This window comes from Callospermophilus lateralis, chromosome 19 (assembly GCF_048772815.1).
Source record: "Callospermophilus lateralis isolate mCalLat2 chromosome 19, mCalLat2.hap1, whole genome shotgun sequence".
Classification (NCBI taxonomy): Eukaryota; Metazoa; Chordata; class Mammalia; order Rodentia; family Sciuridae; genus Callospermophilus; species Callospermophilus lateralis.
The window spans coordinates 38,288,052-38,310,486 of NC_135323.1; the positions used below are offsets into that span (position 1 = coordinate 38,288,052).

The following is a 22,435-nucleotide window of genomic DNA, read 5'->3' on the forward strand; positions in this document are numbered from 1 at the left end:
CTCCGCCCTTGTCTCCAGCTGGGTGTCCGTGAAGCGCAGGGCGGATAAGGGAGCACAGGGAAGCCCCCGTCCAAGAACGATTCCTGGGAACCAGCGGCCTCCGTGAGGGGGTTGGGGTCCGGAAGGTGCGGCACCCCATCCGAAATGCAACGCGACCTTCCTCCTGGATTCCCACACCCACTGTCACACCGGGTCCTCGAACCCCCACGAGGTGCCCTGGGGTCCCCTCTGCTCTCGAGGAGCCCGGGGCTCAGCGGGACATGATGAGCACAGCTCTCAGGATAAGAAGGTGAGGGCTCGACTTGGGTCCAGCCTGGGTCCTGGCAGTGCGCTTTCGGTCGCCTTCCAGAAACCATCCAGTGGGTTGCCTCTCCAAAGTCGCAGAAGGTTCCATCTGGATGGATCAGGCCTGGTTTTCAGGTGCTTCTCAACGTGTCCAAGTTTTCTCTTGTTCTGCCTTTCTGACCACCCGGCGGGGTCGCGGCGAGGGTGGAGGGCTGCGGGATGGTGGAGACCGGAGAGAGCGCTATTTAGACGCCGCAGAAGTGCCGGGAGAGCCCCCGCCCTTCAGGTATTTGGGGGAAAGCGAGCGTCACCAAAGCCCCTCTCGACTCAGACTCCGAAATGCGGGAGCCGCACGCGGGAGGGTGGGTCCAGAGGGAGGACTACGCGCGGGAGGCACGGTTCATCTACAGGAAGGGGGTGATGGCTGGGGCCGGCAGAATTCTCCTCGGCTGCCCCTCACCCACCGGGCGTCTCTTACTCTCCAGCTTAAGTCGTCTACTTCTGGGGTCCCCAAGAGTAGCCACCCCCAAACCCGGTACCTGGGAAGTACGCCCCCTCGAGGGAGGGACACTGGCAGGCATCTGGTGCTACCGTTCGGGTCCAACCCCTAGACTGGCGATATCCACCGCGCCTGGGCACACCCGCTTTTTGGCCGCGGGGGAGCGGCTCAGCCCTGCTCAGACCTAGTCTGCGCGCGTCGCTCCCCCGCGTCGCGCCCTGTGCTGAGCCGTGGCCGGAGGTGGCGCTCTGTGAGCCCCGCGGCTCCCGACGCAGAACCCAGGAGCTCCTCAGGAGCGTCTCCTTTCTCTTCTTTCCACCTCTCCGTTCCCAGCTCAGGGTGCAGCCCAGCCTTCCGCGAGGGAGTGGGGACTCGGGGGGTGCGGGGTTCACAAGAGAGAGATGAGGCAGGCTGCAGTCCCCTCCCTGACCAGGGTTCGTTCCCACCTCGAAATGTGGGTGGAGGTTCCTTTTTCAGGTGCCCAGGCTTCGGATCCTGGGCGGGGGCGCGTGGCAGCCGCCAGGTGAGTGCCCCAGACGCGCCCTTAAGCCAGCCCCACCTCTCCCTAGAGACTCACTCCCCCTCCTTTTATGGAAAGGGGGAAGGCAGGGGCCCTGGATCCAGACGGTGGAAAGCGGCCGAGCGCCGGGGCGGGGGCCGGGCCGGCTCTCGTGCCCTTTTTGGCGCAGCAGCTCTGGGCGCTGCCCTCTGCTGCTGCTGGGGCCCGGGAGAGGCGAGCCGGCGGCGGCAGCGCTTCTGCGGAGGCCTCCTCCCCTCCCCGCCCGGTGCCGCAGGATTGCAGCTGGCACTGGAGGGTGGGCAAGCTCGAGGGAGGGGCGCGCGGGGAACCCTGCCGCCTGTGCTCGGAGCCGGGCGCCGGGCTTTGATGGATTTGGCTGCCTGCGTGAACGCGAGTGTGCTCACTGCAGTGGCGGTGGTGGCCTGGCCCTGCCGGGCCCGCAAGACCCCCCGCACGCTTCCGAGGTGCGGGTCCGGGGCCCGGAATCCGCGGGAGGCGGGGGGCGGGGGCGGGGGAGGGGCGCGGCGGCGGCGCTATAACCCCCTCCCAGCCGGCGGCCGGCTCCACACGCGCGCCCTGCAGAGCCCGCAGAACTCCGGCGAGCCGGACCTGCCTGCGCCGCCCTCCTCCTCCTCCTCCTCTCCCCGCGGCTGCTGCTGCGGCGGCGGCGGCGCCGGCTCGGCCCTGCGCCCGCCCTCAGGCCCGCGCGGGCGGCTCAGCGAGGCCCCGGGCGGTCGGCGGCTGCCAGGCGGCGCGGCCGCGGGCGCTGCCCGTTCTCGGCCGGCGGAGGGCGGAGCGCAGCGCCGTAGCCGAGGGCGCGCCGCGGCAGGGCGCACGCAGGCCTCCGGGCCGCGCCGTGCTGGGCCGCGCTGTGCCCGGCCAGGCGGCGGCGGCAAGAGGAGGCCAGAGGCGAGCGCGGGCCGGCGGTAGGCACGCAGAGCTTCCTGCAGCCCGCAGGGAGAGCGCGAGCCGGCAGCTGGGGCCCGGCCGGGCGTCCAGACAGGTGATCGGTGGTGCGGCAGCGGCCCCAGCCTCGCTCCGGGGTCCCTCTCGGGGCCGATGCCCGCAAATATGCGGAATTACCGGCCGGGTCGCTCCTAAAGCCAGCGCCGGGGAGCGAGCGCGGCGGCGGCCAGCACCGGGAACGCACCAAGGAAGAAGCCCAGCCCCCGCCCTCCGCCCCTTCCGTCCCCACCCCCTACTCGGCGGCCCAGGAGGTTCCCGGCGCAGCAAGCGCGCTCTCCCTGTTCCTCCTCCTCCTCGCTGGCGCCGCACTCACTGCTCGCGCCGAGCGCGCTCCGCCTGCTCCTTGCTCTCCGCGCCACCCTCCTCCGGGCCGCGTTCCCTGAGGGATGGTACTGAATTTCGCCGCCACAGGAGCCCGGCTGGAGCGCCCGCCCTGCGGCCTCGCCTCCCCGCCGAGCCGCCAGCGCCTCGGGACGCGATGAGGACCTGGGCTTGCCTGCTGCTCCTCGGCTGCGGATACCTCGCCCATGCCCTGGCCGAGGTGGGTGCCACCCCCGCGCGCTGTCCCCTCTTTCGTTCCCCCGGCGCACGCCCCCCGCGGGCCCGGGCGCCCCAGACTCTGCAGAAAGCATTTTGATTTCTACTAGACTGGTCAATTTTAAAATTTCCTCAACTGGGTTCTATTTTCTGCCATGCCCAAGTGTGTCTACTGAGTCTACAGCGTGTTGCGACGCTCTGCCTCGAAGGGACGGCGGAGCTACGAGGTGCAGAGTGGGGAGAAAGTTCGGGGGGCGCGGGCGCATCTTCAGGGAGGGGTAGCCGGGTCGTGGCGGGCAATGCAATAACGGGGTGCGGGCAGCAAAGAAGGGGGTGTGTGTGAGCTGGTGGAGCCCAGGGAGAGAAGCTGGGCGGCTAGTAAACAGGTAGAGGCAGCTGCGGCGGAAGCCCCAGGCTGGGCAGGGTGGGCATCGCCGAGTCGCAGCCCCGGGTTCGTGATTCCCAAGCCCGGCAGGGCGCAGGGCCCGTGCAGTCCGGCCCGCCTGGGGCCCTGCTTACAGGTGGCTGAGCGAGGCAGCTGGGGCTGGGCTAGGCGCCCGCGCCCTCCCACCGCTGGCGTCCCCCCACCCCCCGCCCCTGAGTCCCCAGGAGCTTTGCCGTGATGAATGACTTTCCACAGCCTCTGTCGTGGGAACTTAGTGCTTGAGCCCCCCAGCGACCCCCGACTCCCTTTAAACACCCGGAGGGAGAGTGGGGGAGGCTAAGTGGTGGGGGTGGGCTGAGAAGGGACCCGAGAGCCAGAGGTGGATATTTAACCCTCGCTTTCCCTGCAGCCTCTCCCGCCGCCGCTGGATTTGGGCGTCCTAGTCGGCGCTAGGGCCGCGGCTGGGCCGGAGTCGGGTGGGGCGAGCGCGCGCGCGCGTGCATGTGTGGTGAGGGGAGACCCTCTTCTCCAAGAGCTCGGCCCGGGATTCCAGGGCGTGAAATTTAAGCCCCTGGCTAGATTAAAGTGTTAGAGCTGCCGCGACTTTCGTCGTCGATCCGTGACGCATTTCGACTCGCTTTATCTAGATGTGGATTTCACTATTAAACCAGAAACTCCGCGGCCCCCTCACCTCCCCCAGACCTGTAACTGACACCCCAGGCGAGGGCTGGAGTGTGGGGGCTTTTGTTCCAGCAGTAAAGGCGGTAGTGGGGTCTCTTTTTGCAAAGGGCAGACAGGGATGGGGGCGGAGAACTTGGGGACTCAGCCACTCCACCCTCGTCTCGGACTCCACTCCACCGCCCGGGCGGGGTCCGTGTGGGCTGCGGTGGTGCAGCCCCCTCGGGCCTGGCAGGAGGCCCTGGGCTGCTGGACGCGCGCCGCAGGCGCTGACCGTGTGGTCTGCTTGCAGGAAGCTGAGATCCCCCGCGAGCTGATCGAGCGGCTGGCCCGTAGTGAGATCCACAGCATCCGCGACCTCCAGCGACTCCTGGAGATAGACTCCGTAGGTAAATCGCGCCCCTGCCCTTGGCGCGGGGAGGGCGCGGGTGGCGGGCGGGGAGTCTGCGCGGAGCCGCCCCCCGCGCGGCCCGGCCGGGCGCAGCCCAGGAGCGCACCGAAAGGTCAGAATCCATTCCCCGGCCATAAACGCCCAGGCGCATGAGTCAGGCGTTTCTCCTCCAGTCGCCACTTTCTCTCCCAGCGGCGGCCGAGGGCTGCTTGCTCACGGGGGGGATTGTTTTCGCAGTTAAGGAAAACGCCGCGTGTCATGAGAAGTTCAGCCGCAGCAGCGCAGAGGGCGCCCGGCTCGGCCGCCAGGTGTGCGGGCTGCGGAGCGCGGGATTATTCGGGGTGGGCAAAGCCCTGGTCCGTGCGTCTGGCCCGCCGCCCATCTGGCTAAACCCTGAGGGGCGCGCAGCCGGTGGGGCCAGGGCCCTTTAGTAAGCACTGCGTGCGGGTGCTGCGCTTACTGCGGGGCTGGGCCTCTGTGTGGCTGCCGGAGGCCCGTGTCTTTCTTTTTTCACGACCCAATAAAAAGGCACGCCTAGGACACATGTGCTTGGGGCTATTTTGGGGATTCACTCTAGGAGTCTGGAGCTCAGCCACTTCAGAAAACAGTTTACTTGTAGAGTTTTGAAGCTCTGGTTGCGCTGTGGGCTAGATCCAAGGTTGCAAGAGTTAAAGGGGTCTTTGCAGTGGGGTCAGTGGTGGTGCTGGGGGCTGTGCTCCCCGAGAACTAGAGAGTCGGTGCTGGAGGACCAGGTTTCCTCTAGGTCGTTTATGGCGCCATTTTCAAAATTAACACTTTGGAACTTCATCCTGAGTTAACTAGGGAGGTACTCAAGCGGGAAAATGTACTGACTGGCTTTTTAAAAAGGCCTGAGATGAACTTGTCAAGAAGAGGAATGAAAGGCAGCCAAAGTGAAGAATTTTAAGTGAAATGAAGATTTTTTTCTCTCACTGCAACTACTCTGGAAAGGGGGGTGGTGGGGGAATTAAGTAGAATCACATGGTCTAGTCATTTGGAAATTTGTACCTAATTATGATGGTGGAGAGGCCCAAACTGTTTTCATTCCATGCCAAAACCATTTTCTAACAAGGCGGCTGGTTTCTGTAGTTTCTTGACCCAGGAAATCCTTCTCCTGATCCTTATCAGGAGTGGGGTAGGATTTCACTTGGAGATCAGAGTTGGGCCAGGGGATTTTGACCCAGTCCCTTGATGTGCAAGCCTGGGGGCGAAGGGTTTGGTTTGGGAAACTGGGGAAACACTCGCTTGGCATTTCACTGGACCCTGGTGGATTTGGAGACATGGAGACTGCCTTTCTTTGAGGGTTCCAGGGCTTTGCTTTCCTTTTGCTTTGTGGGGGTGAGACCTTGTTGGGCTGGACCTCCTGTAGGTTAGTCTTTTTGGATGCCGCATGGAAATGGGCCATTCACTTTCTGCTGGGACCATTCTTATTCTGGTCTCTGGAGCCCCGCCTTCCCCACCCCACCCCCACCCATTTAGCATTGCAGCTCTGTGGGGTTTGCCCATGGAATTCCTGACTTGGGGGCTTCTGGGCTGGAGCTTTTTTTGGAGAATCTAAAGGGAAAAGCCAGGGTGCACTGATAGTTCTCAGGCTGTTTTCAAATTGCCCCTATAAAAATGTCCTGTGAGGGGAACTGCCTGTCCCTTCTGCCCTGGGGAGTGCAGGGATGGGTCCTAGTGCTCCCATCCACCTGTCAGACATTTGGGTCTGAACAGGATTCTCTGAGGGCCTCTGGAGCCCATCTTGCTCCTTAGTCTTGGCCTGGGGTGAGGACCCATTGTGACGGAAACCCCAAAGTATCTCTCTCCTCTCCCTGGTTCACCTCCCCTCCCCGAGGTGCGGAAGCAGAAGAGTCCCTGAGCAGAGGACAGGAATGGCCTGTTGGCTTTTGAACTTGTGTTGGGTTCTCCCTGCCCCCACCCCTCCACCTTCCTGACTGAGGGGATTTTTAGACCTACCGCCCGGGTGGCCAGGTTTCTGGGCCCTGGCCTCTCCCTTAAGTCTACTCAGAGGTACATCTGGCCTGTTGGGGGGTACCCTGGTCTGGCAAGAGCCATTTAGAAGGCTGGGGTGGATGAGGAGAGGTTCAGGGCTGGGAGAAGCTCAGTTTGACTAACCCACTGTGGGGCTCCCCGGAGGGTAGTCCCTAGGAGGACTCTTGCTGATAGGTTTCTCCAGGGCAAGTCTATAGTATAGGGAGAGGGTAAGAGGCTTTGGGTGTCCCGGGTCCCACCTTGAGTGGGTTGGAGCTTTGTGATAGACAGTCCTTTTTGTATTCTCCAAAAGAGGCTCCAGCCCAGAAGCCCCCAGATCAGGAATTCTAAGGGCAAACCCCACAGAGCTGCAGTGCTAATCACATATCCAGTAAGCCAGCTGCTCCCCCATTTTACAGGTGAGACAACTGCGTTCAACCTGATAGCTCCTTCCTGGTGTGTCCAGACCTCCAGAGGCTGTGGGGTTCCTGGCCCAGAATGTCACTGAGCTGGGAGTGTTCCATAGTGTATGGGATGGGGGGGATTTGCATAGTGTACAGTATGGGGGGATTTGCTTGTGTCTTTCAGTGACCAGCATTCATGGAGTTTGGGGACTGTGTGGCTAGATGGATGTTCTCCAGAGTGGTCTAACTGGATGTCCAGTGGGTCATTGAGTAACTGATACACAGATATCCCTGTTCTGGCCATTAAGACCTGACTGGGGCAGAGCATGAGGAGTCTTCTCTCTTGTGAATTGCCATGTGTCATCTTGTGGGCACTTGCATCCAAGACCAAAGGGAAACTGCTTGGTGAACTGTCCTGAGAGTGGCTTCAGGGGATGGTTCACGCAGGGCTATCAGGGGTCTCATTTAAATTACTGCCAGAGCATAAATCAGCCATCATAAATCAGACTGGCTGTGTCCCCCAGAGCAAGGGTCTACTTTTGGCTTGTGACCACCCATCTTGATCCGGGAACAGAGGGCAGGCTTGTCTGCTCACACTGTCTTGTCTCTAAGGAGATAAAGTGTCAGCGTTGCTGAGCTTTGAGGACCAAAATTCTCTCAGTGCATTAAAATTGGGCCAAGGGGCCTGGGGTGGGAGTCCGAACCACTGGACACTGGTCCTGAGGGTCCTTTCATGAGCCATCTGTCCTTGTCTTGTTCCATTTCTTTGGGCCTAGGTTTCCTTGGGCGTGAAAGGCTGATGGAGCCTTTACTTCATATCTGTAAAGGTTAAGTCTCAGGGAAGCAATTGAGCCAGCCTGATGGTAGAAGGAGTCAGAAGGTGCCCTTGCTGAGTCTCCAGAAGCTGAGAGTGGACCTTGTTGGTTTGGCCATGGCAAGATGGGTACCACCAGGACATGACTCACAATGTCACTTTTCCATGAAAAAATGCTCCTTGTGACAATTGGTTGATGGGAAATTCTTATTGCATGAGTAGTTGTGTTCTGATCTTATTTTGGGTCTCCAAAAAAAAAAAAAAAAATCAGTGACATTGGAACATTGAGTCATTTTTGAAGTCAAAAGTTGGGCTCGGCCCGGCTTTCATCTTGGATTTTCATACCTTATGCAAGGCTTTTAGTTCTCATTTTAGTTGTGCAGGTTCTGTACATCTCAGGGAAGTGGAGGAGGCCAGGGTTTCTGCAGATGGCTGTGGATGCTTGGGTGGGTTGGCCAGAGCAACCTTGGGCTGTACATCCGACACTGGGGTGGGCTCCTACCTGGGCTAGGAGATGGGAGGTCCTTTGAGCTGGAGAGGAGAGGAGGCTGCAGGATAGGATCCAGCAAATCTTGGAGAGTCCTGGCTATTGGGCACATGTCCTGGGACTTCCTGCTACATCTGGAGGGCCCAGACTGGGGGGCCAGGTAGGACCAACGATAGCTAGGTATGGGTGGTGTTGGACTCGTCCGTCCATATAACAGGTAGTAGGGCTGTGTCCTTCTTCAGTCCCAGAAATCGGAGAGCCTGAGACTCAGGGCTATAATCTCTGTGGCCCTCCTCCCTCTCCACTGTGTGGGGCTGGGGTTCTTGGTGTGGTCTTAGTGCTGGGCTGTTGCTCTGTGGCTGGAGCCATCTGGGTCCCCACTGCCTAGACATGGCTGCAGGCATGTGGGTGAGATCTACTTCCCTTTCTGCAGACCACCTCCCTTCTCTGCCTGGCACCGTGACTCCTGCCTCAGGCCTTCGGCCACTCCTTAGTTACACTCCACGAGCCTACGTGCTGCCCTCCTGCCGTTTTCTCATGGCCTCTGGCCCTCAGCGCAGACTTATTTCAGGAACAAGTAGGGGCTGGCTCACAGCCCAGTCTGGCCTTGCTTCTGATGCCCCTCCAAGGTTAGGACACTTCATCCAGCAGGAGCCTCAGTAGCCCCGTCTTCCAGTGCATTACTATGGCTATGGTAGAGCCCAGGAGATGGACCCCGCTGGGTGGTACAGCCTCTTGGCTCTGGGATAGATGGCCTCAGGGACTTTCTGACCTGGTTGAACCCTCAGCTTGGCTTCATTGGAGAAGGTGCCATAGAGGAGACCCCCTGGAACCCCTTCCTGAAAGGGTCTCAGCTTTGCCACGGGCCTAGCAGGGACCCTTGTGTTTCGGGGACCTCGGTGTTGATGGGACACTGTTGGTCTGGTTGTGTTTCATTCACTGCCCATCTGGAAAGCCCCGAGTGGAGGTAGAGGGCTCAGGGGACTCGACCTGTCTTGCTAGAAGAGGGTTGGGCTGAGCTTTCTGGCCCTTTGTCCCCAGGAGGCTCTGAGAGCTGACTGGGGATCCTGTATTTCAGGCCCCCCAGGCAGACAGACCACACAGGCGTGGACAGTTGGTCTCCATGTTCTCTTTCTACCCGTAGGAGCCGAGGATGCCTTGGGAACCAGCCTGAGAGCCCACCGGACCCACGCCACCAAGCATGCGCCCGAGAAGCGGCCTGTGCCCATTCGGAGGAAAAGGAGCATCGGTGGGTTCAGGAGCTGCGCTGGTGGGAGGAGCTGGCCATGAGACAAAGGCTGGGCTTGCTCCTCCAGCTCTGGCCTCCTGCCCTCTTGGAGGCCGCCCTCCTCCACCTCCATGCCGTGTCTCCTGCCTGCCTTGTGCTGCAGTCATAGTCCCGGCCAAGAGTTTCCAGGAGAGGAGAGCCATCATAAATTCTTTAAGTGCCCCGTCTTGTTGGGGCCTGCCTGCGTGGAGGCCTTGCTGGAAAACGTGGCTGAGCTTAATTTCCAGTTCCTAATGTGAAGCACCAGGGCCCTGGGCCTCTAGCCACAAGACGGGTGCAGCCGGGTATGCCAGGCCTGGGGCCTCTGGAGACACCTTCCCTAGGGCCCTGCCCTACTCATCTTTGTCTCTGGGGCTCCAGGCAGGCCTCCTTTGGGGGACAATGTTCTGAATAGTTGGCCTGTGCTCTCAGGATTGGGGGTGACCCACTCAATCCCATTCTATCTGAGGGTGCCGCCGCTTATTGTAGGGCTGCTCATTGCTGTGTGACTCTGGGGCAAGTGGATCCCCTCTGTTTTTCACCTTTGGGTGTGTTATGTAGGTGATTTCTATGTACACTGAGCAGGGGACATTGCTGGTGCCAGCATGCATTTTATACCCTTCAGATCAGACTCTAGCCAGGTCCTTCCATCCAGTGCTCAGGATTCCTAGACCAGGTTGGGGGTGGGTGGAAGGCCTCCCTGGAGGGTCCTGGGCTGGAGGGCTTAGTGTGGGCAGTGTGGGGTGACTCCTCCTAAATGCCCAGATCAGCATGTGCAGCCCAGGGCCTGGGGGCTTCTCTGGAGGACTCTCATGCCTACGCCTCCTGCTTGCTGTGTCAGGAGGCCCTCAGGGTCTCCTCCCCTTTGGACAGGAAGCAGGTGGAGGAACTGACCGCCTCCCCTGGCCCTGTGTTAGAGCCTTCAGTTCAGTTCAGTTCAGGCATATCTGTTTCCTGAGGGAGCCTGCAGAAGATGGGGCTGCTTGCCCTGGAGTGTGGGGGCTGTAGGGTGTACACACAAGTCACCCACCCTACGTAGGAGTGCCAGCCTCCCCCTGGCTGGCTTGCTGGGCTGGGCCTCTTGCCCCTAGCTGCTCCCAGCTTCCTCAACTTTTAACCTGGGGTTCAGATGGGCCCGTCATGTTGCTGGGGGCAGAGGGAGCAGGCTATGGGTGGCCCCAGAGCCTGTCCAGGCCCCTTGGCTCCTGGCTGGGTTCCTTAGGCATGTTGAGGGGACAGAGCCTCCCACTGGCAGACCTGGGGCTGGCTCATGACCCAGTGACTGGGCCTGGTGGCTGATGTGACCTAGTAAGGGTTATCTGGGGAGGAAGATGTGTACCCCAGAGTCCTGTGAGGAACTCATGCCTGGGAGACAGATGAGGTCCTTAGGGGTGTGGTGGCTCTACTGAGGATAGCAGGGCAAGAAGTGGCTACAGCCTTCTCCTTGGGGGCCATCGGGGTGGCCTCTTGGTGACCTTTGTGAGTTAGGTCCTAGGTGGTGTGGGGCTTGCTGCTGGGCCTGATCCCCTGCCGTCCTCCTCCTTGACTGCTGTGTGTGAGGTAGGCCCAGTGTGGCCAGGGGCTGCCCAGGGCTTCCTTTGGGGGTCTTTGCTCCCCTGAGAGGCATCAGGGATGTGGGGTCAGCTCCTTCCTAGGCTGGGCCCGGTCAGGCTGGATGGCATTAGGTGGGGTCAGGAAGGGCATGCACACTTCGCTGTGCTGTGCTGACAGAAATGGAAGCGACCCCTGTGTCACCACGCGTTTTGCCTCTGCAGAGGAAGCCATTCCTGCAGTCTGTAAGACCAGGACGGTCATTTACGAGATACCTCGGAGCCAGGTGGACCCCACGTCTGCCAACTTCCTGATCTGGCCGCCGTGCGTAGAGGTGAAGCGCTGCACCGGCTGCTGCAACACGAGCAGTGTCAAGTGCCAGCCCTCGCGGGTCCACCACCGGAGCGTCAAGGTGAGCCACCGCAGCAGTGCGGCGCAGGGTCTGCTGGGTGCTCTTTTTCCTTTACCGGGGATTGTTGAACCCAGAGGGGCTTTACCTCTGACCCACATCCCTGGCCCTTTTTATTTCTGAGACAGGGGTCTCACTAAGTTGCTTAGGGCCTTGCTGAGTTGCTGAGGCTGGATTTGAACTTGTGATCCTCCTGCCTCAGCCTCCCCAGCCTCTGGGATTACAGGTGTGCACCAACATCCTTGGCTGCTAGGTGCTCTTATGTGGTGGAGGATAAGGAGCAGCATAGGTAAGGCCAGGTGGAAGGAGATTAGGGCCTAGTGACCTGGTTGGCGTTGTTGCCACCAGACTGTGATCACTAAGGACCAGCACACAGCTGGCTACAAAGCTGTCTCCTAGGCAGGGGCCAAGATGTGGTGGCCCCTGAGTCAGCCCTGGGGAAATCGGCATGATCATGGTTTCTCTTTCACCCTCGCAGTCCTGGGGAAGATTCTGCTGCTTTAGGTCCCTCTGGGCAGCTGGATTGGCACTGGTAGCTTTCAGCCTGATTTATGGAGGGTGGGCGCTGGGTCTGGTCGCACATGTCCCTCTGAATGGCTCTGGCACGTGAGAGGCTGGCCTCCCTGTTGAGTGTAGATTTCCTGTGCCATGGTCTGGGCATGGCCTTCAGAAGGACTTTGGAAAGCAGGTGTTTTGGGTGTCTCTGGGCTCCTAGGAGGCTGGCTGAGGCTGGAGTCCTTGGGACTCCCATCCAGGGGCTGGATACTCCTAGGGCTCTGCCACCTGGAGATCGACTCCAGTTGGTTGAGATACCGTTATGTCCTGTATGACTCTCAGGACAAGCAAATCCAAGCCGGGGGAGTGGCAGGCCAGCCAGCAGAGCAGGCCACTTTGGCTTAGCCAGGCTTTTAAGGCAGGGCCCACTTTTCCTGGATAAAGGGATTCCTGGAAGTATGGTTGAAGTTTCATTTCTGGGGCAAGGTTGGAATCCACTCCTGACTCTAGGAAAAAACCATTTCAGATTCCACCATGTGCATGTCCCTGGAGGGAATGCTGGGAAATGGTTAATGGTTTGCTTAAAGGACCCCTTGCCAGGCCTTAGACGCAGGGTGGGATACCTTAGACTTATGGCTGAGACTTGACTTTTTTTTTTTTTTTTGTTACTAGAGATTAAACCCAGGGATGCTTAAATACTGAGGTACATTCCCAGTCCTTTTTAATATTTTATTTAGAGACAGGTTTTTTTTGTTTTTTTTTTAGTATTTATTTATTTTTTTTTTAGTTTTCAGCAGACACAACATCTTTGTTTGTGTGTGGTGCTGAGGATCGAACCTGGGCCGCATGCATGCCAGGCGAGCGCGCTACCGCTTGAGCCACATCCCTAGCCCTAGAGACAGGGTTTTGCTGAGTTGCTTAGGGCCTTGTTAAAGTTGCTGAGGCTGGCTTTGAACTCGCAATCCTCCTGCCTCAGCCTCCCGAGCTGCTGGGATTCCAGGTGTGCTAGCTAAGACTTATCTTGATCTCCAGGACTTGGTCCTCACAGAGCCCTGGAAGTTGAGTGAGCAAATTCCACATCTTACTGCAGGATCTCCCAGACTGGCACTCCCCTTCAAGGGCCCAAGGGTTTCCCTGGGCTCAGGGCTTGTCTGGGGAACTCTCCTGTCTGTAGGGCAGACACTGGAGGCTGACTCACTTCTCCAGGCTTCAGTGGCCAGGGATCTCTCCCTTAGCGTGAGCCCAGGCCATCTCTCCCCAAGCCACCAGCCCCTTTCCTTGGGCCTCAGGGTTCTTATCAGTGGTATGTTGGCGGTGGCAGGGTGGCAGCGGGGTCACATAGTGCTGAGAGGCTGAGATACCTGTTGTTTCCTGGGCACAGGCATAGGTGAGATCCAGGTGAGATGTCTTATGTGGGCACTGAGGGGCTGGGCTATTCCTATGGCCTCCAGCTTCTGGGACTTCCCACATTCCCACCTTTGTTTCTTTGGGGGTGAGGACAAAGAGTGTCCATTCCCAGCACTGTAGTGGTGCCTCCCTCCCTGGTCCCTAGTGAGCCAGGTAGGTTCAAGGTCTTTTGGCCTGGCGCCCTCAGAGATGCCCTCCCTGGGAAAGGCCCCATCTGTGCACTATGCAGGGGTCATGCTTTTCGGCCCTGTGGGTCTTGTCTGCTCAGTAAGGTTGTGGCCAGCCTGAGGAGATAGAGTCTTGCCTCCGGAGCCTGGCCCTCCCTCCTGGGAAAGTTCTCCCCTTGCTCACCCATAAGTCTTCAGGGGAACATCTGGCCCCGGACACTGGGGGCTGTTGTAGAGGCAGGGAGGTCAGCAGGAACTGGAGGCCCATTGTGGAAGCTAAGCAGGAGGCCTGTCCTGACCTGGACACATAGGCCTGGAACATGGACTTATTTGGAGCCAAGCACTTGTGTATGTGGCCAAGGGGCCAGCTGGGTTCAGGGGGAGCTGGGGAGGCCTATGGCAACCCTGTCCCCCTGGAACTCCCGTCTTTATGGTCTTTGGAAGAACATTTTCAAGTCCCTTGTCATGTAGATGGCAGAAAGGCTGGGAATGGCAGCCCGGGCTGGTGAATCAGGCTCTGGGAGTCTGGTGGTGTGGCTGGGGTGGATGGCCAGTCTCCTGTGACTTCTAGGAGGAAGCTCAAGGACCCAGGTGTGTTGGCCACTGCCCCAGTTCAGCGTGGCACCTGGGCTGGAATTTCCTATCTCTTATGGGGACATGTAGAGAGGAGGCCTCTCTGTGGGCCTAGCACCTGCAAGGATTGCTAGGCCATCATTGGCCATCAGCTCTGGGGAGAGGCCACCAGGGGTCCTAGCCATGCTTCTCTGACCTGCTTCACATTGTCAGCATCTCCTCCAGACCCCTATCACAGGGTTTGGGCGAAGGGAGCAGAAGTGGGTGTCGGTGCTACTGGACAAGCCTGGCCTAAGAGCTGTCCTAGTGGTTTGGCTTGGACAGAGCTGAGGCCCAAAGTCCCGATCCAGAGTGAGTAGCTTGTGATGGTTTTCACCTGGCAGTGCCACCCCTGGCCTGCACTGGTTGGGGGCCACTCTGAGGTTAGGGGTGGGGACCAGCTCTGAGCTGCCATCTGCTCTGGCCCTGCCAGAAATGGAGGCTGCTCTTGCTGCCCGGGAAAGCTTTGGGTTGGTGCCTTTTAAGGCAGCCTCAAGAGCAGGGGCCGGTGCATCGGTGCATCGATTCCGTCGGCTCATCTCCACAGCAGCACCCGGCTCTGGCTGGGCTGCGGCTCTGCTGGGCAGGACCTCAGGCTTCTGGAAGAGTCTTCTCACCAGGCACCAGGATGGGCCTCCCTCCCTGGTGGAGGCCAGAATGGTGTTCCGGGGGCGTTCCCAGTGGGTCCCTCAGTCATTGTTGGGGTCCTCTGCAGGGTCTGGGGGAGGGGGGGTGGTAGTAGTAGCCTTGGTCTCTGGTGAAGGGGTCTCAGCATCCTTCCCTGTGTGTGGGAGACAGGGGCACTAGGAGGCTGAGTGTCAGCGTGGTGGATAGTGGTGCCTGTCAGGCTGTGAGCCCCAGAGTCTGGAGTCACTGAATTTGAGATGCTGGGTTGGGCCCTAGGAGCAGGCCCAGCAGGGCTCCTGTTCATACTGGTTTGAAGTCTGGTGTTGGCCTCCCTCCTGGGTTGGGGGAGGACACATGCGGGTCCTGTAGACCCATGGCTCTCTCCTGCAGGGCTTCAGTGGGGGTTTGGCTAAGCAGGGGTCTCCTGGATTCGAAGAGATCTCCATCTTTAGAAAACAGAAGGGCTTGGGATTTGAAGCCTGGGGAACCTGAGCGGGGCTGCCTGCTTGTTTCTACCATTTCCTCCTATAAAATGGGCCACATGGTGCGCATGCCTGCTGTAAGGGTCACACTGCTGGGCTCAGTAAATGGGAGTTTGTATCTGCTCTGTCCCGAAGCTCTAGAATGGTCAGGACCATCCCTCAGGGGAGGTCTCTGAAGGGTGACAGTGACCGGAGGATTTTGGTGGCTTTACTAGGGTGGATATAAGTGGATGTCTTTGAAAGAATGGGAATTAGGATGTTGGGTGTGAGAAAGTGCAGCCCATTTGTCCCAGAAAGAGGAGGAAGGGAGGGAGGGACCGAGTGCTGAGGGCACAATGACCCAAACTGGGAACTGGGTGAGGCCTTGGAGCCTGAATAGGGATCCCTAGAACGTTGTAGTCTCTATTTTCAGAATTGGCTTTCGTGAAGAAGGCTTTTGAGAATTTAATATTCGTAACGTGTTCTTGGGAGAAAAATGTAGCCATTTCCTGGCCAGACAGAGGTGGTGGAGCAGCCAGAACTCTCGCAGACCCAGGAGCAGGTGCAATCATAAATCGCTGTCTGTTTTTCTCTGATAAACATGGGGCTGTCTGGAGAGAAAGCGTACCCCCAGACTGGAGCGGCCCCATCTGTGTCCCTCTGGGACCACAAGGGTGGCATTGCTGAGACCCCACCCTGCTCACGGCACCCACCTGTCTCTGGAGAAGAGCAAGCCTACTACCAGCTTGGGGGTGGGGGGTTGGCCTGGTGGGTGGTCTTGGCCTAGCCCAGGCCCTAGTGTCTGCCCTGCTGGGGCATCTACTGTTTTTTTTTTTTTTTATTAAAATATATTTTATTTTTTAGTTCTCGGCGAACACAACATCTTTGTTTGTATGTGGTGCTGAGATGGAACCCGGGCCGCACGCACACCAGGCGTGCGTGCTACCACTTGAGCCACATCCCCAGCCCGGGCATCTACTGTTGATCAAAAAGGCTGTGCCACCCGAGGGCTGAGGCCAAGAGCAAGACAAGTCCTTGCCTGAGCCTGACCCCAGGCTCTAATAGCCCTGCCCTGTTCCCCTCGTCCACCGCAGAGGCCAGGGGTATCTGGGAGCAGAGAGCATCCACCCAGACAGAGCCCCCTGGGAGGGTGAAGACTACTGGGCTCAGTTTTGTGCATATATTATGCAAAAGCCAATTCACGAAAGCCGATTGTGAAAATAGAGACTACGACATTTTGGGGATCCCCACTCAGGCCCTGAGCCCCACCCAGTCCCCAGGCAGTTAGCATGGAGACAGACTTGGAATCTGATTCCTGGACAGTGGGGGTATGGCTGGGTGCAGGTGAATGAACCTCTGCGGTTCTAGAGTCTTGCTGAGGAGGCCGACTGTCCCATCCTCAAAGGGAAGGTCTCTGAGACTCTGCACTGCTGGCCGGGGGCCACAGCTGCTGTGTGGAGCTTGAGGGCTGGAGGAGGGGGCCTTGCTGGAGCCCCTGGGGGTCTCCAGGCCTGGCCTCTCTGAGCAGAGCCTGGGCTGGTTGGGGTGGGGGGTTGGGCCTCATGTTGAGACATTGTACGTGTGGTACTGGCTCTGTCCCAGTTCTGGGCACCTTATCCCTCCCCAGCTCCCTGGGTGGGTGTGCTTGACGTCCCCATTTCATAGGAGAGGCCAACGTGTCTGAAGGCACAGCACAGCCCATAGGCTCCTCCTCCTGGGCCATGAACCTGGGGAAAGAGGGCAGGAGTAGGTTGGCCGAGGCTGCTGCACGCAGGTACCTGGTGGAACACCCTGGCAGGGAAGCCCAGGCACGGCCTACGCAGCACCTTCCTCCCGGCCAGCATCTCTCCCACCTCCTGACGTAGCGAAACCTTCAGGGCTGACCCCTGGCCCCCAGCCACGCCCTGCAGTCTGAGCTCATACCTGGCAGCCTGGGTTCACACCTGAGAGCCCACGCCAGTCCATACGCCCGCCAGGCACCCCGCACCCTTTGCACTCCAGGTTAATCATTAGCTCAGCCGAGGTGGCAGCCACGGCAGGGTTCAGCAGAGCCTGGTCCCCAGCACCTCGGGGTTGGCTTACCTGCCTGTACTCCAAAGTGGCAGGCAGGACAGCCCAGTGGTTAGGGTCAGACTGCCACTCTTGCTTTTAGGACCATCTTGGCTTCCCCAAACCTCAATTTCCTTTTTTTTTTTTATTATTATTATTTATTTATTTTTTTTAGTTTTTGGCGGACACAACATCTTTGTATGTGGTGCTGAGGATCGAACCTGGGCTGCACGCATGCCAGGCCAGTGCGCTACCGCATGAGCCACATCCCAGCCCCCTCAATTTCCTTTTCTGGCCATGGAGATGATACTCCTGTCTCCTTGCAGGGTCTGAGGGCTAAATGAGTGTTGGTCTTTGCACTTGACCAAGGAGAGATCGGTTTCTCTGGGCAGACAGCTCCTCATCTGTGCTGGGGTGAAAGGAGCTGCTGGGGGGATCCTGCATGGGTGGACTTGCTTCCCATAATGGGGGTGTGCATTATGGACGTGTGTGCATGGCCGTGAACTTGCTTCTCATGGTGGGCACGTGTGTGTGTTATACAGGTGCACATGGAAGTAGAGCTGTATTCCTGTGAGCCGGTGTGTGTGCTCCAGGGTGCAGCGCCTGTCCCGAAGGGCTAGGGATTGGCTTCTGGTTCCCTATTTTTGAAAACTCAGAGGTTGGGCCTGGGGCCCTCTGCTTTTTCCTGCAGCTACTCGGGGGGTGGGTGGTGGTGGTGGAGTGGGCTGTGGGGCAGGTCTACCTTCTTGTTCTGTACCCAGGGAGCTGGGGGCGGGATGTGGAGGTGCTCCTGCTGAGGTCAGAGTGGCCTCTAAGCAATCTGCACTTGAAATCGTGGCCTTGGACCCACTCCTCCTGGATCCACCTCGAGTGGCACTGTGGCAGCCCGGGGTCTCTGCCCCATGTTTTTGAGAAGGGCAGGGCAGGCCTTTTCTGAGCCCAAGGAGAGCTTCAGGCCTGGTATGGAGTTGGTCAGTGGCTATGGGTCTCCATAGTGGCCGGGACCATGTAGGGTCATCTTCTGGCCCCTGGAGTCTAGTCAAAACTTCTTAGAGGGCTGTAGGCAGGTGGGGCCAGAGACTCCCCTACAGCAGGTCCAGCACCAGTCCAGCTCAGTGGCAGGGCTCTGTCTCCAGCCAGGGCTTCTTTCTCCTCGCTAGACATAAAACACACATTTGGAAACATTCCTGGGGCAGGTAAACATGGAAGCAGATGCCTTCCCTGCCCACCTGAGCCATGTGCAGCCCTCAGACCTCCCAGGCATACGTGAACCTTTGGGTTAATTCACACAAATGGGACCAAGTTTGTTTGCACCTGGCACCCCTGCCTTCCCCACTCAAGGGAGGGTCCCCGGGAGGGGAGGGGAGGTATCCCCGGGGTTGGAGGTTGGAGGTCAAGTTCGGGCCCTTCCCTGTCTTCAGCCTGGGGAGGGCCAAGCCATCAGGCTCCACCTCGTGGTGTTCCAAGCCCCCAGGTGTCAGTGGCTCTGCTGTCTTGGCAGGTGGCCAAGGTGGAATACGTCAGGAAGAAGCCGAGGTTGAAAGAGGTCCAGGTGAGGCTGGAGGAGCACTTGGAGTGTGCGTGCGCACCCTCCAGCCTGAGTCCAGACCACCGGGAAGAGGAGACCGGTAAGTGGCGGCTGCTCCCTGGGGAGCACAGGATGAGCCCCAGGGCTAGCTGGAGAGGAGGGTTCAGCCCGAGTGAGGCTGGTGGGGTCTTTCCCTGGGTTCTCGGGGCGCTGGGCATGGGCAGGTGAGGCATGGCTGCCAAGCCCCTGTTTGGGTGGGCAGGAGGAACTGATGGGAAGAGGGGGCACTGGATATGGTGGTGGCCTTGTGATGGGGTCCTGGCCTCCACCCTGCAGGGCAGTGTGCCCAGTAGCATTGAGGTGCTGTGACCTGCTCTTGGGCCAGCCCCGGGCACAAAGGAGGGGACACGGAAGTGTCTCTATGCCAGGGCGGATGGAGCTTCTTTCAGAAAGATAAACAAACACCTCAAGTATTTATTGCTGCAGCTTTGCTGGACAGCCTCCTGAGGCCGCTCACGGTCCCTGCCCTTTCATTAACAGGAAGGCGTAGGGAGTCAGGTAAAAAACGGAAAAGAAAAAGGTTAAAACCCACCTAGAGCGCCAGCCAGGTAGGCCCCGCCAGCGGGTGCTGGGATGCTGCAGGGATGGGAGGCCAATCCACAGATCACTGCAGCGAATCAGCTTCCCTGGGACGGGCGCCTTGGGCTGCGTGCTTGGGTGTCTGCTGGGTGCGGGCTCCGGGCTCCTCGCAGCTCTCCCCCTCTGGCTTTGCTCTGCTCTTCCTGATTGGGCTGCAGAGCATCACACACGAGTGGAAAGGTTTGGGGTGCTGGTGGGACCACCTCCTGCCCCCTCCATTGGCAGCTGGGGAAACTGAGGCCTAACTGGTTCCAGCTTTGAGTTGTCGAAGGCTCAGTGGGTCTGGAAGTGCTTTATAAATGTACAGGGATGTTGGCTCTTGGGCATCAGCAACATCAGAGATGGAGCGAGGGCAGAAGTTTCTGATGCTCGGGTAGAGATGGGAAGAGCCGGGCGGGTGTGGCTGTCCCGGGTGTCAGAGCTTTCTCATGGGCCAAAGTGACTGCTCAAGCTCCAAAAGTCATACTAATACTCTAGGCTGGGAGAGAAAAGGAAGGTGGGGGAGAGAAAGAAGGGCCAAGGTAGCAGCCCCTCTGAACAGTCTCCCAGAAACCCCACCCGCGGCTGTCCTGGGAGACGCCGGAGGAGGCGTGTTGCCTCCCAGAGGAAGAGGGCAGCTCTGGGCCCTCCCAACCTTGGTTGGCCTGTCTGGCTCAGGAGCCTGGAGCCCGTCTGGCTTGGCCCTTCCTCCTGGCACGTGGGCCTCTGTGGCATCCAAGACAAATAGTTGTTGTAGACGAGAGGAGATTCCTCAGAGATAGTGTGTCTGAGAGCCCTGGCTCCTGTTGGGCCATGTGGCTGGGGAAGTCGGCCAGTCCAAGGGGCTTTGGAGGCCTGTGGGTTGGGCCATTTGTGAGGACCCTGTGGGAGGAAAGCACCCACTTGGCATCCCTGAAGCAGCCCAGCAATGCTCAGCCAGGGCCTCCACAGCCCAGGGTGTGGCGAAGGGGTGGTTCCCTGCCTGCCCCGGGGTCTATTCCCCTTCAGTGAGAGGGAGCACTCAGGCCCCAGCCACAGGGGGACCACAGGCTGGAATGTAGGATGCAGAAGCGAGGTTGGCTGGGGCTTGGGGTGTGGCTCAGAGATAGAGCGCCTGCTTAGCATACATAAGGCCCTGGTTCCATTGCCAGCATTGGAAGTAATAACAACAACAACAAAAGAGCCCAATGTAGATCAGTCTGGCTCAAGGGATCTCTCTGTCTGGGGCTGGTGACATCCACCCTCAGCTAGTTGCATGGCCCCAAATCGCTGCCAGAGCTCCAGAAGTCATATCCAGGACCTATGCTGGAAAGAAAGGAAGGCAGGGAGAAGGGCCAAAGAACCCTCCCGGGCCTCAGTTTCCCTGTCTGTACAATGGGAGCGTGGAGTTTGCTCTCAAAAACACGTTCTTCTGTGAGATGCTGTGAGCCAAGTCCCAATTCTTTCAGGATATGGCCACAATGGTTAAAATGGCCAACTCGATTCTTCAAATTTCACTGGCAAGTTTAAATCCTCAGACTTAACACCGTGGGTGCCCTTGATTGGGTTCAACTGCTTCAGTGATATGTGCCTGGTGGCCCAACCTCTGAGCCTCTGTCTCCCCTCTTCCTTGCAGATGTGAGGTGAGGATCAGCAGCAGCCCTCTCCTGGGACACGGATGTACATGGCGTGTTACATTCCTGAACCTACTATGTACGGTGCTTTATTGCCGGCGTGCGGTCTTTGTTCTCCTCCGTGAAAAACTGTGTCCAAGAGCACTCTGGAGAACAAAGAGACAGTGTACATTTGTTCAGTGTGACAGCAAAGCAAGTATTGTAGCACTCGGAGAAACTGTAAGCTTCCTTGTCAGAGAGAGAGAGAGAGAGAGAGAGACAGAGAGAGAGAGAAAACAAACCACAAAACACGACAAAAAACAAAACAAAACAAAAAAAAAAAACGGACTCCAAAACATCTAAGCCTTCGGTGGAAGGGCCGCCCCATGCGGGGTGAAGTGCAGTGGGCTCGCGGTGAAGCGCAGTGGGCTCGCGGGTGGATCTGTGTGGGCCGCGGTGCTTTTGCTGAGTCGGAGCCTGGCGTGGAGAAGCCAGGCTTGGATCACCACGTGGACACCTCCTCGCTGCAGCACTCCAGTCTGTGGGACCCTCCTGGGAGCCTTAATGGGTTTTTTTTTTACACCGTAAAGTTACGGAGCTTTCCTTTTTACTCTTTGCCTAGCTTTCCCACCCCTCCCCCCCAACCTTTTTTTAATTATCTCTTGGATGACATTTACGCCGATAACACACGAGGCTGCTGTAACTGTCAGGACAGAGCGACGGTATTTTTCCTAGCAAGATGCAAACTAATGAGATGTATTAAAATAAACGCGGTATACCCACCTATGCATCATTCATTCCTACCTGCTTCTGACTTTCCTGTGTCCACCCCCCACCTGGCCCCATGTACTCCCTTTTTTTTTTTTTTTTTTTTTTTTTTCGATTTAAGCCTTTCGAGAGGATCCACGCAAGCCATCGAGCCATCATCTCGGTGCCTGTGGCAGAGTGGCTTCCAGATGATGCGGGCTCCCCACTTGCAGGGGCGTCGGGGCAGAACCTAGATTCTTTATTTTTGGTAAAATGTTGTGCTTTGCTTGTATTAACAGAAATGTGTGTGTGTGTGTGGTTTCTTTGTCCTTTTCATTTTGATTTGTAAAGGTGAAGTTTGTATTTTTAATATTATCGGTTTTATCTACCTGAAAACCTGCTGTTCTTTTTTTTTTTTTTTTTTTGAACCAAAAGAAAAAAAAATCAAGACGGATGCCTGTGGGGGAAGCATTTTTGTGGTCATGTTTCTGATGTCTTCTGGAGTCTTGTTCCTGTGACCTGTTGCTTGGGCAGTTGTTGGGTGAAAATGGGGACTGGAACCATCTGGCTGGTGTCCCGGGACCTGGCTGTACATGGGCTGCTAGAAGGCTGTTGCCCTTGAACTCCAGAGTGGACAAGGATGGACCAGAGATTGCTGTCCTGCTGTGGGGACGAGTGTCAGACAGCGAGCCCTGCTATCTGTGACCGCCTGCCTTGATGCAGTCTGCCTGAAACCTGGACGGCCACTTCCTTCCCAGTGCCTCTGGCTCTCAGCCCCTGTTGCCTGTGGGATTGTCTCTAGGATGGAGGCCTGTGCCCGTCTCCACAGTGCTAGGGCTTATTAAGTGTCTCCTTAAAGTTAACAAAGCAAGGCTGGAGGCCAGGCCAGGAGTGTCCCCGCTTCCTCTCTCTGGATGGACAGATGCTGTGCCAGGGGCTAAGGTCCT

The 22,435-nt window shown here is 58.3% G+C and overlaps 1 protein-coding gene across 1 annotated transcript; it reads left to right on the top strand.

Annotated features, from left to right (window-relative positions):
* Positions 1 to 1,515: 1,515 nt before the first annotated feature.
* Positions 1,516 to 21,029, top strand: Pdgfa (platelet derived growth factor subunit A). The gene is made up of 7 exons (XM_076839929.1): positions 1,516 to 1,768; positions 2,682 to 2,811; positions 4,163 to 4,259; positions 9,103 to 9,207; positions 11,001 to 11,188; positions 18,505 to 18,631; positions 20,765 to 21,029. The coding sequence occupies exons 1-7, from the start codon at positions 1,671 to 1,673 to the stop codon at positions 20,773 to 20,775; spliced, it is 756 nt and encodes a 251-aa protein (XP_076696044.1). The 5' UTR covers positions 1,516 to 1,670; the 3' UTR covers positions 20,776 to 21,029.
* The last annotated feature ends 1,406 nt before the right edge of the window (positions 21,030 to 22,435 follow it).

What these genes read in the sequence shown, in the direction of transcription:
- Pdgfa (XM_076839929.1), top strand. Translation starts at nt 1,671, where the DNA reads ATGGATTTGGCTGCCTGCGTGAACGCGAGTGTGCTCACTGCAGTGGCG. An exon ending in TCGCCCATGCCCTGGCCGAG is followed by an intron (nt 2,812 to 4,162) that starts GTGGGTGCCACC and finishes GTCTGCTTGCAG; the next exon opens with GAAGCTGAGATCCCCCGCGA. An exon ending in CCTGGAGATAGACTCCGTAG is followed by an intron (nt 4,260 to 9,102) that starts GTAAATCGCGCC and finishes TTCTACCCGTAG; the next exon opens with GAGCCGAGGATGCCTTGGGA.